Raw genomic sequence first — 18,412 nt, forward strand, 5'->3', positions numbered from 1 at the left:
GACTTTGTCTCTTCTCCTTCGCTGATGTTGCAGTGCACTGTTAAGCCCTTGCTGGGTTGTGCTCCAGAGGATGCTGCATTTCAGTACCGGTTGAAGTGATTTCTGCATGGGTAGTTTGTAAAGCCCGTCACAGCCAGAGGAATATCCCACGCGGGGGTGAATTCTCGCACCTCTGGTGGGATCTGTAAATCTCCCCCTATCCTAGCTGAACAGAAGAGGGAGATCGGCCTGTTTTTCATTGCCCAGCGTGTTCCTTCTCTTTCAGTCCTGGTGTCACTCTGCCTCTTTGGTTTGTGTTTCTCCAGCACAAGTATGTCTCTATCTCGGATGTTCAGATCAAAAACGAAGAGGAGCTGGAGAAGTGTCCCATGTCACTGGTAAGAAACCAGTACCCTCCATTGCCTGACTGTGTGTCTGAAGGAGCAGTTTCTAAGGAGTGTGTCGTTGTGGAGAGTTACCATGACATGCTGATTGCTCTGTGTGTGTCCATGGAGGGCTTCAGTGGAGATACCCAAGTAGAATGGAAATAGCTTGAGTCTAGAAAGTGGCACCTCACTGTCCATTTGCTAGGACCCTGAGGGCTGCGTCTAAGTTACATGTAACAGAACAGGGCAACCACTGTCTTCTTTTTGAAACAGGTACCAGCGTTGATACACAGGTACAGACTGTAAGGACTACAGGTCCCAAAATGCATTGCTCCACCTTGATCGGAGTGGGTGGGCTGCACAAGATGGAGCATTGCATGCTGGGACTTGTAGTCATTGGAGGCTGCATGTTTGTATTCTAGATGACGGCTGTCTCATCAAATGCCATAGGTTTGCTTTGAATCTCAGGCACGCGTTGGCCTCCCCTTCGCTAAGGCAACAGCATTCTTGGGCTTTGATCCGGATTGTACCTGTCCCAGCAGTAGTGCTGAAAAGCCAGGCAGCGTCCTGATGCAGATGTGGTGCCGCTCCACCTCGGGCTGGGTTCTGGGGTGGAGGTGGGGGGGTGTCTCTGACGTACCTCAGTGATTGAGTGACAGCTCTGTTTTTTCCTTCTGTATCTATCTGTTGCCTGCTAGGGGGAGGAGGAAGTTCAGGAGACCCCCTGTGAGATGCTCTATCGGGCAATGTTATACAGCCTCCCCCAGTATATGGTAAGTCTGTATTTTTCGAGAACTCACCACAGGTGCTGGGCTGAGCACCCTGGAGACTCAGATCATTAGTGCAGGCTTCCGTCTGACTACAGTTCAGCCCTGACCTGGTGGCACCACCCACAGGGATAAGAGAGTTCAGCTTCATTGGCCCAGCCAAGCCTTGTCCTCTCTGCTGAGACCACCACAGGGTAACAAGCCCTGTGGATGGGGGGGAGCGGTGGATGTGGTATATCTTGACTTTAGTAAAGCTTTTGATACTGTCTCACATGACCTTCTCCTAAACAAACGAGGGAAATTCAACCTAGATGGAGCGTCTACAAGGTGGGTGCAGAACTGGTTGGAAAATCGTTCCCAGAGAGTAGTTATCAGTGGTTCACAGTCAAGCTAGAAGGGCATATTGAGTGGGGTCCCGCAGGGATAGGGTGACCAGACAGCAAATGTGAAAACTTGGGACGGGGTGGGGGGTAATAGGAGCCTATATAAGAAAAAGACCCAAAAACTGGGACTGTCCCTATGAAATCGGGACATCTGGTCACCCTATGCAGGGATCATTCTGGGTCCGGTTCTGTTCAATATCTTCAGTGATTTAGATAATGGCAGACAGAGTACACTTATAATGTTTGCTGACAATACGAGGCTGTGAGGGGTTGCAAGGGCTTTGGAGGATAGGATTAAAATTCAAAATGATCTGGGCAAATGGGAGAAATGGTCTGAAGTAATTGGAATAAATTCAATAAGGACAAATGCAAAATACTCCACTTAGGAAGGAACAATCAGTTGCACTCATACAAAATGGGGAATGACTGCCTAGGAAGGAGTACTGCGGAAAGGGATCTGGGGGTCATAGTGGATCACAAGCTAAATATGAGTCAATAGTGTAACACTGGTGCAAAGAAAGCAAACATGATTCTGGGATGTATTGGCAGGGGTGTTGTAAGCAAGACACGAGAAGTAATTCTTCTGCTCTACTCCGCACTTGATATGGCCTTAACTGGAGTATTGTGTCCAGTTCTGGGCGCCACATGTCAGGAAAGATGTGGACAAATTGAAGAACCAAAATGATTAAAGGGCTAGAAAACATGACTTATGAGTGAAGCTTGAAAAAATTGGGTTTGTTTAGTCTGGAGAAGAGAAGACTGAGAGGGGACATAACAGTTTTCAAGTACATAAGAGGTTGTTACAAGGAGAAGGGAGAAGAATAGTTTTTGTTAACCTCTGAGGATAGGACAAGAAGCAATGGGCTTAAATTGCAGCAAGGGAGGTTTAGGTTGGACCTTAGGAAAAACTTCCTCACTGTCAGGGTGGTTAAGCACTGGAATAAATTGCATAGGGAGGTGGTGGAATCTCCGTCGTTGGAGATTTTCAAGAGCAGGTTAGACAAACATCTGTCAGGGATGGTCTAGATAATACTTATTCCTGCCATGAGTGCAGGGGACTGCACTGGGTGACCTCTCGAGGTCCCTTCCAGTTAGTGCCAGTGTGGTGTTGGGTCTGTGATGAGGACCCCTGTCTTGCTAGGAACTGAACTCCAAACCAGATGGGCCAGCAAACAGCTTGGTGACCACTTTGAGTCACTACCTGGCTGCGTTCGAACAGGCAACCCAACGGTGAAAGGGCCGGTATGCCACTCCCAATTCCCAGAGCCAAACTGCCCACCTTGTAGGACATCTCCTTACAGCTCTGCTGTAAGCTTCGCTTCTCCCGTTAGTTTCACGAGTAGCCCAGCGTGTGTCCTGCACATAACCTGGGACCAACGCTGGCTCCAGCCTGCAGCTCCATCACGCAAGCGAAAACGGATTCCCTCCTCCGCCACGTGGTGTTTGTATACAGGCCTCTAGTGCCTGCTTGTTCTAAATGTATTTGGGGGCTGGGGGGATTCCTCTCCCTCTGCAGATTGCTTTGCTGAAGATTCTCCTGGCTGCAGCGCCCACCTCCAAAGCCAAGACCGACTCCATCAACATCCTGGCGGACGTGTTGCCCGAGGAGATGCCGTAAGTGCGTGGGTGGGTGACAGGCAGCGGAGTGCTGGCTGTTTCATCGACAGCGCGGTCTCCTGGCTGATGTGGGTAATGCAGCGATTTCCCGTTTCTGGGATGGCAGAATCCACATGTCCCTTTGGAGATGTAAGTTTCTGTTTCTATGGGGGAAAAAGGGATCCATGTGAGTGAATGGTCTTTCCTGGACCTCTGAGCCTTTCAGAGCTGCAGGCTGTACCAGACCAGTCCTCGTGCTCCGTTAACGTGAACGGCCGTGACCCCAATTGATCTCTACCGGGAGTGACCCAGGCTTGTTCACCTGTCTCAGTAGAGCTCTTGTGGCCAGAGTGCAGCACAAAAGAAAAGGCTGCTTATGGCCAGATGTCAAAATTAAACCAACCAGTACAAGGAGTAAAGCTTTACTGCTCTGTAGGCAGAGCGCGTCTCTGGGAGAGCCCTTTTCGTTCTACTTCAACTCCTGCAACGAGCTCCAACCCAGATTCTCCTTGTGCAGTGTAATCAGTCCCTTCTGTGACCCACTATGGTGCCCCTAGGCAGGACGAGTTGGGAGCAGGAGACCCAGGGATAAGCCAGGGGTCCTGTCTGGGTGGCAGGTTCAGTGAAGAATCCCCTTTATATAGCGCTTATGCGGATGAATAGAAACCAGTCAGAACAAAAATCCCGTCCTGGTAATGCTCCTTGTACATGGATCCGTCCCTCCCTTTCTCCTTCCACACCAGCATCACGGTGCTTCAGAGCATGAAATTGGGGGTCGATGTGAACAGACACAAAGAGATCATTGTGAAGAGCATTTCGGCCTCACTGCTGCTGCTGCTGAAGCATTTCAAACTGAACCACATCTACCAGGTGAGCGTTGAGAAGGCCGTTGCTAGGTGCTTCGCAAGGCAGATGTGTTCAGGTTAGTGTTTCCTGAGAGAGATCCCCTCGGCACCTCGCCTGGAGAGCAGCTGTGGCCTGGTCTACTGCAGCGGTGACCTTTAGCCCCAGGGCAGTTAGTAGTGACTGTAAATGTCTTGGCTTGGGTTGTGTTCGGGTCAGTTCTGCAAGTGGGAAGGGGATGGGGACTAGCCAAACCCCGCCGAGGCCTTGTCTAAATGACAGGTAGTTAGGGAATCTAAAGAGTTAGACTTTCGCCTTTACGTCCTAACACAGTTTGGTTTGGCCTGAGTCTAAACCGGATCAAATGGTGCTGTGACCATGCGAAGGGGTTCCCATATTAACCATGGCTGACTAAACACTACATGGGGCTGTATCCTCGGCCCAGGACTGCAGCCACTTTGCATGCCGAATACCCATTTGACATTCGAACGCTACGTTTTATGATCCCAGCTGCAATGGGTCCCTCATGCCCCCTGATGTGTTTGCTTCTTGCTCCCCTCGGCACAGGAGGGCATTCTCTCATTTTCCCCCTTTATCATGGCATGAGGGTGCATGAGTAATGGTCTCAAGTTGCAGTGGGGGAGGTCTAGGTTGGATCTTAGGAAACACTGTTTCTCTAGGAGGATGGTGAAGCACTGGAATGGGTTCCCTAGGGAGGTGGTGGAATCTCCTTCCTTAGAGGTTTTTAAGGTCAGGCTTGACAAAGCCCTGGCTGGGATGATTTAGTTGGGGATTGGTCCTGCTTTGAGCAGGGGGTTGGATTAGATGACCTCCTGAGGTCCCTTCCAACCCTGATCTTCTATGATTCTATGATCCAGCAGGTAGTGCAAAGAAATGGGATCCAGGGGGCTCCTAGGTTCTGATCCTGCTTGTTGTTTAACCCTGGGTGAGACATGAAAGTGCCTTTTGCACCCGTCCCCTGGGCTGGGAAACGGCGCAAAACAAGCAGGAACCTCCCAGCGATCCAGTCGTTGTTGCTGAGCTAAGACTGCCAGGGCAATAAACTACCTTTCACGCAGAACAAACCAGATTTACGTCCTGGTTCTAGTTTTGTGACCCTTCCCTTTGTGTAAATGTCACGTCCAGCTGCGTGTGCATATCAGGGTCACTGAGGTTACTGGTAAAATGACGTTCTGGGCAGGTGCTTCGTTCGCCCGGGGGCTTCGCCAAGAATTGCCCCCTGCTGTGTCTGTCTGCTGTGGAGCGTGTACCAGAGCTCGGCCATTGTGGAGCCAAGCGATCAGCAGAGATGAGGGTCCTCTTCCTGTTCGCAATTAATCTGCAAACAGCATGTCACCTAGGGTGGCCAGATAGCAAGTGTGAAAAATCGGGACAGGGTGTACTAGGCACCTATATAAGACAGAGCTCCAAATATCGAGACTGACCCTATAAAATCAGAACATCTGGTCTCCCTAATGTCACCTATTTCTGGGAAACATGGGGCTGTCAGACCACCAGTGTGCTGGGCTGGCCAGCGGTTGGCCAGAAGCTGGAGGAGACTTGGCTAATCAGTGGAGAGTCCCAGCCATGCGGGACAGAGGGCCCTGCCCCCCCCCCCACGCTTTTTACCAGCCGTAAGAGCGAGCGAGAGGGGAGTGGGTGGAGAGGAGCGGGCGGGGTTTTGGAGGAAGAGGTGGCACGGGAGCGGGGCCTCGGGGGAAGAGGCAGTGCAGGGATGGGGTCTTGGGAGAAGGGGTAGTGTGAGGGCGGGGCCTCGGGGGGAGTCATGGCGCAGGGCCACGGTTCGGGCACCTGTGCCCCCTCCCTTTTAGGGCGCTTCCACCAATCCTGCTTCCAGTGCCGTGTCTATGTACAGCTGCAGTGTAGACGTACCCAAAGAGGGACCAACAGTTCTGCTTGGTGAGCAAAAAGGGAGCTCCCCGTGGTTAAGCTATTAGCTGAGACCAGCTTAACATGACCCCTGTGGGCCAGTCTTTGCATTTTACAGTGCTTCTGTGTCTGCTCCCATACTCTGTATTAGGAATTTGGGACCAGGAGTCCAAACACCTCGGCCTTGTTTTGACTCTGAGTTTGGCTTGCTGTGTGACCCTGGGCCAGTCACTCCCCCTCTGTGTGCCTTAGGGCTCGTCTACACCTGGAAATTAATCTGGAATATAATAGAGTGTGAATTTAAAGCAGATTAGCTCTTCCTGACCAATTCAATATGTGGATGCTCTTGTTCTGGCCTTGTTCCAAATTAGTTCAATCCACTTCCAAAGTGGTTTACGCTAATTTAGAATAAGCACGTCCACACAGAGTTAACCAGCAGTGGCTATTTTGGAATATCTCCCCATGTAGACAAGCCCTTAATGACTCTCTTCGTAAAACGCGGTCGGGGAAGCGAGAAACATGAGGCTTCATTCGTTAATGTTTGTAAGTGCTTCAAGATACTCCGGTGGGAAGAGACTGGCTTCTGGTGCCTACACACCAAATACCTAGACAGAGAATAGCTAAGTATTAATTGTGTACGAATCACCACTGTCCGAAGTCATTGAGCACCGACAACTTGTTCTGTGCTGTGTAAAAATAAAGGAAGAAACGGTTCCTTCCGCTGGGAATTGGCTGTAAATCCCTGGGTAATTGGGGTTAGAAGAAAAATGCCTCTATTTGTGGCAATTTGTATACCGATCAGTTGTGCTTTAGGTTGTAGCCATTGGAACCATATTTCCAAAGCCTTTAGAATTAAATAACAGAGGGAGAGAACGGAAGATGCACGTACAAAGGTGAGGGGGGTTGTTTTTTAGTTGAAACTTGGAGAGACCATTTGACAGGAAAAGAAGGAGGCTGTTCCGAAGAGCAGGGGCTGCAGACGAGGTCCCTCCCGCTCCAGCAGTTGTAGGGTTGTGGGGAGAAACGTACAGGAGACTGGCACAGGGCATAGGGGAAGAGCCAAGGGAGAGACGGTCCTTGAGGCCAGCTGCAGTGAATCCATGGAGGAAGGTTTTTTAATTGGATCTGGAAATGTGGTTCTGTTTGATGATGATTTTTTACCTGCACTGCCTGACTCTGTGTGTTCACCTCTTTTCTGCAGTTTGAGTACGTGTCTCAGCACTTGGTGTTTGCCAACTGCATCCCACTGATCCTGAAGTTCTTCAACCAGAATATCATGTCCTACATCACGGCCAAAAACAGGTACAGCCCGTTTGCAGCAGTTCCTTTTCCTCCTGCGCTTAGTAGGGCTGTGTGTGTGTGTGGAGGAGAGCTTCCCCTTGTGGTCACCAAAGCAGCTGTAAGGGGCCATGTGCTAGCAGGACAGGGTACTAGGGAACACATTGTTGTCAGTAGCTACCAGTGTGGTGCTCTGCTCTTGCTCGATGATAACAGTCGGCTGCGTGCGTGTTCCTTCTGTGTGCTGCGCAGATCGCTGACGCAGCAAACCCCAAGAGAACCCTCAATGACCACAGACTCTAGTAAGGTACGAAGGAACCGAGCCAGGTTTATTGTCAAACGAAACACAGTAATAGTTTCCCGTAGACTCTACAAGATATACTACGAATTTGTGCCCCCTGGCAATGGACCGGCTCAGTCAGCGGTGGGACTTTCCACTGCCCCCTAGGCCAGACAAAGATGTGCACTCCGGGACCTACTTTTATACAGTTACAGGACAGATTACTCATCCCTACTGACATATTGAAGTACAGCCCCTTGACTCATTGCGGGATGTCTCCTCCTTTGATCATGTTGTTTCAAACAGCTCTATCCATCAGGCTGTCCTTTTGACCCTGTCTTTAAGATGTACCTGCCTGTTCTTCGTTATCTCTGTGGAGTGTTCTGATGTCATCTTGGCACAAGTTCCTCTTATTAGCACTTATGTGTGGATGCACCTGCTTCTAGTAACCCTCTTCTCTCCAACTTCTGTGAGCGGGGCCTGCCTCTGGCTCACAGCCCAGCTTTTGCTTAGCAAAGCCTGGAAGTACTTTGGTTCAGGCTTCAGGCCTCAGACTGGGCCTTTGACACAAGAGTTTGTTTCAGGGCCTCATCTTACTACACACACGATATGGAAACAATCCTGTGCAGGTTAGAGGCATGGGGTAGACAGAATCTCCTGGGCCTTTCCCACCTCCTGTGTCTATCACTCAGCTCTCTGGACCCTGACCAGCTGGCTTTAAATAGTCACAGAAGTGTCACTGAATTCCGCTGCTGCTGCTGATCAGTGCCTTGAAATAGGAGGGCCTTTATTTTACTCTGTGATTCGAGATATTGGACTTATTTAAATCTATATATGCCATGTCTGGATGTGCGCGCGCACACACACGTGCGCACACACCCTACACCTACATGGAGAACAGAGGAATAAGGCTACATATGCATAAATTCCTTCCAGTTCTGTCTCCTTTGCTCTCTGGTTAGTTTCTGGACATGGGACAGCTGGAAGTTTGTTTACTGCAGGACTTGGTATTTGAGCACGCCCGAAGTGCAGTTCCACTCACACTATTGATGAGAGAACAATGAGCTGTAACAGCATTTCATATAGGCCTTCAGTTGGCTATATGGACTAATCTCTATAATGTACTGTAGGTTTATATACTGTGACAAAGTTTCTCCTCTATCTTGGTGGGTCCTGTGCTTATTGGCGGATTTTCTTGCCTCAGAGATTCACCTTGTGGGTTGGGGAACAGCCCAGAGACCTTCCCCTCTGGAAGAACCCACAGTCCAGGTCAATTGGGAGGTTTGGGGGGAACCCGGGCCCGCCCTCTACTCCGGGTTCTAGCCCAGGGCCCTGTGGACTGCAGCTGTCTATAGTGCCTCCTGTAACTGCTGCATGACAGCTACAATTCCCTGGGCTACTTCCCCATGGCCTCCTCCAAACACCTTCCTTATTCTCACCACAGGACCTTCCTCCTGGTGTCTGATAACGCTTGTGCTCCTCACTCCTCCAGCAGCACACTCTCTCACTCTCAGCCTCTTGCGCCCAGCTCCTCACACTCACACCACAAACTGAAGTGAGCTCCTTTTAAAACCCAGGTGCCCTGATCAGCCTGCCTTAATTGATTCTCGCAACTTCTTCTTAATTGGCTCCATGTGTCCTAATTAGCCTGCCTGCCTTAACTGGTTCTAGCAGGTTCCTGATTACTCTAGTGCAGCCCCTGCTCTAGTCACTCAGGGAACAGAAAACTACTCATCCAGTGACCAGTATATTTGCCCTCTACCAGACTCCTGTACCCCACTGGTCTGGGTCTGTCACAGTACATAGAGGGAAAGGAAATGGATTTGTTTTCCCCTTCTAATCTGAGAAAGTTAAAGATGTTAAACCGCTGTTTATGCAGAGCACGTTTAGTCTCTTGTCATTAAAAGGCGCTGCGTGTCCATTTGGACCCAGTTCTTTTGAATGGGCAGAAATTGGGAGTGAAACACAATAAACATAATGTTCACTCTGGAGCCATTAAAAATCCAAATTTTCCTCTATTAGTTACAGTCACGCAAGTGCGTGGAAGCTTAAATCCAAACAGTTTTGCTTTTCCTGAGGATGTTTCTATTCATATTAGCTTTTATAAGACTCCCAAAAAACTTTTGAGCTTTGAGCCTACGCTGCTTGACAGTCTAAAACTTACATTCAAGTAAGTAAATGAAACAAGTTAATAATGTGGGGTAGCAGTTTCTGAACATGCACAGAAACAGGGTACAATCTGTGGGGAGCAGGTGGAAATCCTGTACGTGGTCTTACCGTAACAGGCGCGTTATGTGAGGTCTGGCGGCAATACCTTTTTGATCTTGGGATTTTACGCTGACTGGGCACTGACTTGGAAATCAGTACAGCAAGTCAGCTTGTTGTTTAAAGGTTCCCTGTAGATAGATTTAAAAGATGAAGGGATAGGAAAGAGCACAAGAACTACAGCTATTTTAGGTGTGTGCATCTCTTGGGATGGGGGACCAGGTGTATTTATTTCTTCTTTATTGGCTACTTATATTAAGGCATGAGAGCCTGAAGGGGTGGTAGAGTTGTTTGCAGCCTTCACTCTGTATTTCCTTGCCGCTATCAGTTTAAGTAAGTCAGATCTCTTATTATTTTAACCTAGGGTTTTTAAAAATATATAAATAGCTAATCTGTCTTGGTTTAATGGATCCAAATTACTAGAGTCTTTAGAACTGCACTCAGTATGTACTTTAGAGCAATAAGAAATTGACAAGTTCTGTTGAGCAGAGAGACAAAGATGTCACGAGTTTGGAAATAGGATGGGAGGTAGTCTGTCAATCAGCGATGCAAAAGGCAGATGCATCCACAAGACAGGCTGTTCAGCGTGGCTCACGCTAAGAAACCCTTTGAGAAATCGTGACCTACTTAGAAAGCAAGTGACTTCCTAGCAGCACCCAACAACTTGGCGCGTGGGGGGGAAGTCACAGTTCTGCCTGTGCCAGGTGGGGTCACTGTAATTAAGAATCCTAGGGTTAGAAAGGACCGCAAGGACCATCCAGTCTAACCCCCTGCCAAGATGCAGTGTGCTAGGGATGGAGATTATAGAATAGAATATATACCTATCTCCTAGAACTGGAAGGGACCCTGAAAGATCATCGAGTCCAGCCCACCGCCTTCACTAGCAGGACCAAGTACTGATTTTGCCCCAGATCCCTAAGTGGCCCCCTCAAGGATTGAACTCACAACCCTGGATTTAGCAGGCCAATGCTCAAACCACTGAGCTATCCCTCCCCCCATCCTTTGTAATGGCTGATTGGGAAAAGTAATGTAGCCTGTTTTAGAACAGCTCCTTGAATACTGATCTACTTCTTCATGAATGACTCTTTTCCCCCTTCCCTGTCTCCCACAGCATCTCTGTCCTGGATTATCCACACTGCACAGTCCACGAGCTGCCTGAGCTCACTGCCGAAAGCCTGGTAAGGAGAACGTCAGTAACCCTTGTAACAGATGTTGCAGCCCCAGAAGGAAGCGCTTAGGACGGGCTCACCGCTGGCTTCAGCCACGTCCCAGCACTTCCTTCTCTGCCTGCAGCCTGCAGACCTGCCTGCAGCTGGAACCTTTCTTCAAAAACATGTCAATAAGCAGCATGCCATGGCAAACCTTCGAGTCCCATTAACATGACAGGCAACGGGACGGGATGGATTCCCGGCAAAATGTCGCTATTAACCAGAAGTCATCAATATCTGGTTGCGATTACGCGCAAGCTGCTGTGTTCAGGTCAGACACACGTGGCCTGGAGATGACACATCATCATGGCAGGTTCACAACCACAGTCATTGTAAAGGGACTCTGAAGAGCAGTTTAGATGCCATGTTTTATGTTGTAACCCTGGGAACCCAGAGAGGACGGTGGGATCGGGCAGAAGCAGGGAGTGTTTGACTGGAGAGTGAGGGGAGTTGGAGACTTTCTGGAAGTGGGGAGATGGGGAAGGTTTTCCTCTGGAAAGACGGTCTCTGACTCAACCCATCTTCTATGAGCCAGAGGCCAGCCCAGACTAGTGTTCTGTACATTATCTGTAGGGCCCTACCAATTTCATGGCTGTGAAAAACATGTCACGGACCGTGAAATCAGCCCTTCCCCGTGAAATCTGATCTCCCCTGCTGCTGGGAGCCTGGGGCGGCTAGTCTGGAGACACTGGGGAGGGACAGAAGTTGTCCTTCCCCTGCATGGCTGCTCTTGGTAGGGAGATCAGACCCACCTCCAGAGGCAGCGCAGAAATGAGGGAGGTACACCCTCCGACTCCCCCCAAAGCCCCCTCCGCCCGTGGCTCCTGCCGCAGCTCTGGGTTCTGAGCTCGGGGCTTCCTGCTGGGCTGGGGGCTTCTGCTGCCCCCCTCCTCCCCAGCCAAGGCAGCCCAGCCTCTGGGCTTCTTCCCCCTGGCTTCCAGCCAGAGCTAGGGTCAGCCAGGGCTTGGGGCTTCTGCACCCCTTTCCCCCAGCTGGCCTGGGGCAACCCGGGCTCGGGGCTTCCGTCCCCTGCTGTTCCAGCAAGAGCTCAGGGCACCCCCCACCACTCCAGCTGGAGCTCAGGGCTTCTTCCCCCAGGGCTCCTGCTGGGACTCGGGAGAACTGGTCGGGGCTTCTGCTGGGGCACCCATGTTTCCAGGGGGCCCCCCAAATTGGCTGGGGGGAGAACCTGCCTTAATCTGGCCTGGACTAGCAGCCCCTGACTGGGGCACACCCAGCAGCATGGGGGAGATCCTACCCACCTCCACCCCCGGTAACCTCCTCTAACTGCAGGAAGCTCAGAGCCTGCACAGAAATGAGGGTGGCAATCCTCCCTACAACAACTTTGCAACCCCCATCCATGATCCCATTGTGGGTCAGGACCCCCACAGTTACAACACCATGAAATTTCAGATGTAAACATCTGAAATCGACCAATTTTAAAACCCTCTGGCCGTGAAATTGACAAGAATGGACTGTGACTTAGGTAGGGCCCTAATTATCTGTGTTCCAAGCCCTTAGCCCATCCAGTGATTCACCTGGGAGCTGTTCAGCATTGTAAGAGTTGACAGTGTCAGACCAGGGCGGGAAGTGTTCTCTAGATCTGAAGGATCAAATTCTGCTCTTGAATGCGCTAGGGGGCAATCCTCAAACTGTATGTGTGTCTAAGGGCAGAACTTGGCCCGTACTATGTAGTGCCGTTGGGTTTGTTTAGCATCGCCCATGGTGAAAACAGCAAATAGCCACCGTTGTTACAGGGCCTGCAGTATTTGAGATCCGCTCTTGCAGGGCAGGTAAAGGGGAGGGAGTACAGGTGAATTAATGATATTCCCAAAGCGGTGCTGCAAAACCGCTAATGATGCCAAGGCAACTATAAAATCAGCAGATGGAGCTAAATTAATTCCATGCTTCCTCCAAAAGGCAGTTTAAAAAACAACAACAAACCCTCTGCATACTCAGTGGTGCTGGGGAGAAGTAGAAGTTCTGCTTTTAAGAAGGGCTCAAAAAAAAAAAAAAAAAAACTATAAGGAAGTACACATGTACTTCTCCAGTAGGCCAGATTTTGTGTTTAAACTGGAGTGAACTTTTTAAGCCACTTCAGCTTCACTTTCCCTGAAGCAACAGTGACATCTAGTGGCATGTTCTGCTAATTACAGCTGTTTTCTTAATTTGCACTTAAAGCAACTATGAAGTGCTGTATGAACGTTCACTGATTCCGCCTCATAACTCTCCTGTCATGGAGATGAATGTTCTCCTCACTTGACAGGTGGAGGAGCCAGAGCACAGAGTGTGTGTGAGGAGCTTGGGTAAGTCCCCGGCAGAACCGGAGTTAGAATTTGGGAGCTTTTGGCGCCCAATCACAGGCTCATCCCACTAGACCATGCTGGTTCCTGGAGATCTTCCAGTCCTAAACCATCTGCATTTAAGCTGATCTAGTGGATCATAGTTGTGGATGGTGGACTTGTGTACCGCTGCAACTCAAACACAGGTCTCAGCAATCTGTTATCTTCATTGGTGGGGAGATAGCTGAGTGGTTTGAGCATTAGCCTGCTAAACCCAGCGTTGTGAGTTCAATCCTTGAGGCCATTTAGGGATCTGGGGCAAAAATCTGTCTGGGGATTGGTCCTGCTTTGAGCAGGGGGTTGGACTAGATGACCTCCTGAGGTCCCTTCCAACCCTGATATTCATTATTTCCCTAAGGTTTATAGTTCCAAAATTCAGCCCAGTGCAGATGGCCTATTTAAGGCCTGTGCATCAATTGGGTCGCACTTAAGCTTCCAAATCAAGAAAAGGCAACTGAGCACACAACGCTGAGAGATCGAGGAGGCAGCAAAATCGAACAAGGTGGTGATGCAGCTACTCACGCAGAAACTGGTCAAATGGCACATGGGGATGAAGTTTAGAGAAACAATTTCTCCACACTTTAAGCAATTGCTTCTTGCAAGAGCTAGTTCTTCGAGTTATTGCCCCGATGGGTGCGCCACTGCGGGATGTACGTGCATCCGTGTGTTCTCGATCAGAGATTTTAGTCAGCAATACCCAGAGGTCCATGCCTCTTGCCTGCAGTCTATAAATCCTCGTGCTCCAGCGTAAGGGCAGCTGCATTACCCGCTATCAGCCCCTCTTCCTGAGTGCATTGGAGATCCTGCCTCCTGTCACATGGGTGCAATACCCACTCATGCAACACACGCTTTTGCTTTTGGCTGCTTCTGAACCCACCCATCCTTTCTCCATTCCTTGAAGGGGAAGAGTCACAGCCCAGACCTGTCCCCATGGTTCACTCCAAAGAACCACAGAACTTGCTCAAGATAGGGGGGAAAAGAAAGATCCTTCAGGTGTCACCTCACATTAAAAGCAGTGGTTACAGGCCAGGGGCATAAGTCCTCCACTCGCCCCCTAATGCCAGCAACCAAGCTCACTTCTAGAATGAAGGAATAAGTCCCTCCAGACTCACTCCTTTCCCTTTCCCCTGGATTGGGAGTGGTGATGAGGGAAAGCACCCTTCTCCCTTGGGAGCGGAAAGGAGAGACACCTTCCAGCCTTCTCCCCTGGATTGGCAGGGGTGTCAGCCACATCTCATTGGTGTGGGGGAGCAATCCCTCTCCTTTTTCCCCATCCTATTTCTTCACACAACGCATAGTCAACCTGGGGAACTCCTTGCCAGGGGATGTTGTGAAGGCCAAGACTATAACAGGGTTCAAAAAAGAACTAGATAAGTTCATGGAGGATAGGTCCATCAATGGCTATTAGCCAGGATGGGCAGGGATGATGTCCCTAGCCTCTGTTTGTCAGAAGCTGGGACTGGATGACAGAGCATGGATCACTCAATAACTGTTCATTCCCTCTGAAGCATCTGGCATTGGCCACTGTCAAAGGACTTGGTGCTGGGCTAGATGGACCACTGGTCTGACCCAATAAGGCCGTTCTTAGGTTATCCTTAAACTGGGGGCCAGGCAGGGATCCTGCTCCCCAGAGGGGTGGCAGATTGGCCCTTTTTCCCATCCCTGGATAGGAGAGAAGGGGTCAGGCAAGGTTTTGCCTCAATTGTTAACTCCACTACAAGTTGAGGACAAAATAGAGCATCGGCGTGTGCGTCCCTCCCTATATACTCTCACACCAGAGCATGAGGATGTGTGGAATGCAGGTGTGGACGCACAGGTGCTCCGGTCAAGAGTACATGGGCACACCTGCACACCCGCATCCGACAGTAGAGCACTCATAGGGACAAAACCCCTCAAACTCCAGTTACTGTACACCTCTCTTTCTAGAGCACACTAGGGGAGAAACTGTTCTGGATTTAGTCTTAAGTAACACTAGTTCGAGTGGAGATAGTTGCTGAGCCACTAAGGGCGAGTAGCTACAGTATAATTAAGTTTAATATCCACAGGACAGGTAAACTTTAGAAGAGGAGGTTTGAATAACATGAGAAGATTAGTCAAAAAGGACATAAAGCTGAAAGTAGAGGCCATAAAATCCCTGGAGGTGACTTGGATGCTACTAAGGAAAACAGTCTCAGAAGACATGCGTATCACTGACTAAAAAGAGAACCAGGAGGCCATGGAGTAAACCATTATATGACTAAGGGCTTGTCTACACTTAAAACACTGCAGTGAAGATGCTACCTACGCCAATGGGAAGGGTTCTGCCGTTGGTGCAGGTAATCCACCCCCCCCCCACCCCCCCCCCCCCAACCCCCCCAAGAGGTGGTAGTTATGTCGACTGGAGAATTCTCCCTTCGACCTAGCGTTGTCTACACCCTGGGTTAGGTCTGTTTAACTGTGTTGCTCAGGGGTATGGAGTTTTCACACTCCTGAGCAACATAGTTGTATTGACTTAATTTCCTAGTGAAGACCAGGCCTAAATGCCAAGGTTTTGAGAGGTTATGCAAGCCAAACAGAAATCCTTTAAAATTTGGAAATCTAGCCCTAGTGAATCTAGTAAACAGGAGCATAAATTACAGCAGACTTTAAGTAAAAGGCAAATTAGAAGGGCCAAAATGGAGTTCAAAGAGCAAATAGCTCGAGGTAAAACCAACACGAGAGTCTTTGTTTCAGAAACAGGAAGCCTACAAAAGAATCAGTGGATCCACTCGATCACCCCAGGTTAAAGGGAGCAATTAAGGAAGATAATCAGAAATAGAATAACAAATCATCTGGAAGATCAGGATCTGATAGGGTCTAACCAGCACAGATTTAGCAAAGGAAAATTGTCTCACTAATCTCTTAGAATTCTTTAGACATCATTATTTATTTGTATTGTTGTGCACCCCTATACCAAGTGGAAAGGGATCTAGAACCATGGAGGGCATTGTTGGAAGAAAATGGCTTACGAGTCAGCAGATGACAGGTGGAACACACACGTTGCTTCATTGAGAAGGACAACGAGGAGCCAGTAAAACTAGATGGTATAGAGTTAAAAGCTGGGCAACAAATCAGATTCCTCCATTGATTGTGGAGCCATGACGGGAATGTGCATGCGGGTGCTAGGAGTCACATGCAGACACTTGGTGCAAATGGAGGGAGTTGCTGGAAATTCTCTGCAATAAGGATAAGCCAAGTAAACTAAAGAGCAAAGTGAATAAGACTGTGCTTAGGCCAGGCAGGACATACACGTCGGAATGCTGGCCAACGAGAAAGAGAGAAGTACAACTACTTCACATTGCCAAAATGAGAACACTCAGGTGGACGCTGGGTCCGACAAGAGCTGATAAGCTATCCAGTGGAATAGTACGAGCCATGGTGCAGGTAGTCCCCCTCACGGAAAAGTTGAGGGAGTATTGACTGTGGTGGCAGGGTCTTATGAGGCAATAGGACACCGGCCAGAGAGTACAAGATCTGGCAGTCACGGGATGAAGATCACAAGGAAGATGTAGAAAAACATGGTTCGAGACATGGAAGGAGAACATGAAGAAGGTTGGTACCAGCTTGAAAGACACATTCAACAGGATCTCTTGGCGATGAAGAACAAAAGCCACCCACCACGACTAATTGGACAAGGTGAAGGCAAAGAAGATGATGATGGTGAACATGTCATCTAGTTCTTCTATATCCACTACTTCATTGACATTACTTAGACTTCCAAAAGGCCTTAGCAAAGGTCCCTTACAAGAGTCTACTAAAGAAGCTAGGGGTAGTCATTGGGTGAGAGGCATAGTATTGTCATGGCTCAAAAAAATGGTTAGAAAATGGAATGCAGAATAGGATTAAATGGTCAGTTTTCATCATGGTAAAAGGTTAACAGTGGGGGCCTTAGGGGATATATTAATAATCTGGAAAAGAGGTAAGTAGTGAGATAACTTTGTGTCATCTGCAAATTTTGCTATCTAGGTTAATTGGGACCAGAGAGGACTATGAGGAACTTCAGAACAGGGTGGATAAAAATTGATTATTTTTAAAAAATCATTTTTATTTAAATTGGATTTTTTGATTATTTAAATCATAATTTTTTTCTTTTAGAAAATAAACCTGTTAATATAATGAAATATGAACGCAATACAAAGTATGTTAAGATCTAAACTTCTTATAAACTCTTAAAACATTTAAATAAAAAATAAATATGCTGAATCCATCCAAAACTTTGAGTTAAAGGCTGCTTTTCTATAGAATCAGGGGGAAAACATCTGACTTTTGAGGTCGAGCTTTATAAATATGGAATAGGTCAGCCTCAGTAGCTTCGGAGACCATCTCATTTTCAAGAGATTTAGGCAAGTAAGAACTTAAGCTCCAGTCACTTTCACTTAGGGCTTGTCTTCACTACCTGCCTGGATCGGCGGGTAGAAATCGATCTCTCAGGGATCGATTTATCGTGTCTCATCGGGACGCAATAATCGATCCCCGAATCGACGCTTGTACTCCAGCCCAGGTAGGAGTAAGCGCCGTCGATGGGGGAGCTGTGGTGGTCGATTTGCTGCCGTCCTCACAGCGGGGTAAGTCGGCTTAGATATGTCTAATTCAGCTACGCTATTCGCGTAGCTGAATTTGCGTATCTTAAATCGATTCGCCCCCACCCCCCCCAGTGTAGACCTAGCCTTAGGCATATTTGAAAATTTTTCCCAGGCTGACCTAAAATAATCAGTTCAATTCACTGACTACATTTAATCCCTCTGTTTAATACATCGTTTGGTTGTAAATGTGAAACGTTTTTTGATAAGAGAAATTTGTGTCCAAAACACTTAAGGTTGTTTTGTTTTAATACAAATAAATTTTACATGCTGTTTTGTGTGTCTAAATTCCAGTTACCAGCCTAATTCAGCTTGCCACAAATCATGAGCAAAACATTAATTATCTAGTAAATAAGCAATAGATCATTCACCATATTCTAACATACTAAAAATATACAATTAATAAGAATCTGAAAATATTAAACTATATAATTACTCAAATACATGTTTATACAGTAGAACCTCAACGTTGCGAACACCTTGGGAATGGAGGTTGTTCGTAACGCTGAACAAAACGTTATGCTGGTTCTTTCAAAAGTTTACAACTGAATATGGACTTAATACAGCTTTGAAACTTTACTATGTAGAAGGAAAATG

At 48.4% G+C, this 18,412-nt stretch overlaps 1 protein-coding gene across 2 annotated transcripts in view; it reads left to right on the top strand.

Moving 5' to 3' along the window:
- STRIP2 (striatin interacting protein 2) overlaps positions 1-18,412 on the top strand; it is a 79,294-nt gene that overhangs the window by 35,468 nt on the left and 25,414 nt on the right. For both annotated transcript variants that reach the window (XM_034763859.1, XM_034763858.1), the window contains exons 13-18: positions 306-377; positions 1,064-1,138; positions 3,032-3,129; positions 3,855-3,981; positions 7,046-7,146; positions 10,779-10,845. In XM_034763859.1, the coding sequence (XP_034619750.1) occupies positions 306-377; positions 1,064-1,138; positions 3,032-3,129; positions 3,855-3,981; positions 7,046-7,146; positions 10,779-10,845 (540 nt within the window). The remainder of the gene's footprint in view (positions 1-305; positions 378-1,063; positions 1,139-3,031; positions 3,130-3,854; positions 3,982-7,045; positions 7,147-10,778; positions 10,846-18,412) is intronic.

The sequence above is a fragment of the Trachemys scripta genome, chromosome 1, assembly GCF_013100865.1.
Source record: "Trachemys scripta elegans isolate TJP31775 chromosome 1, CAS_Tse_1.0, whole genome shotgun sequence".
Classification (NCBI taxonomy): domain Eukaryota; kingdom Metazoa; phylum Chordata; order Testudines; family Emydidae; genus Trachemys; species Trachemys scripta.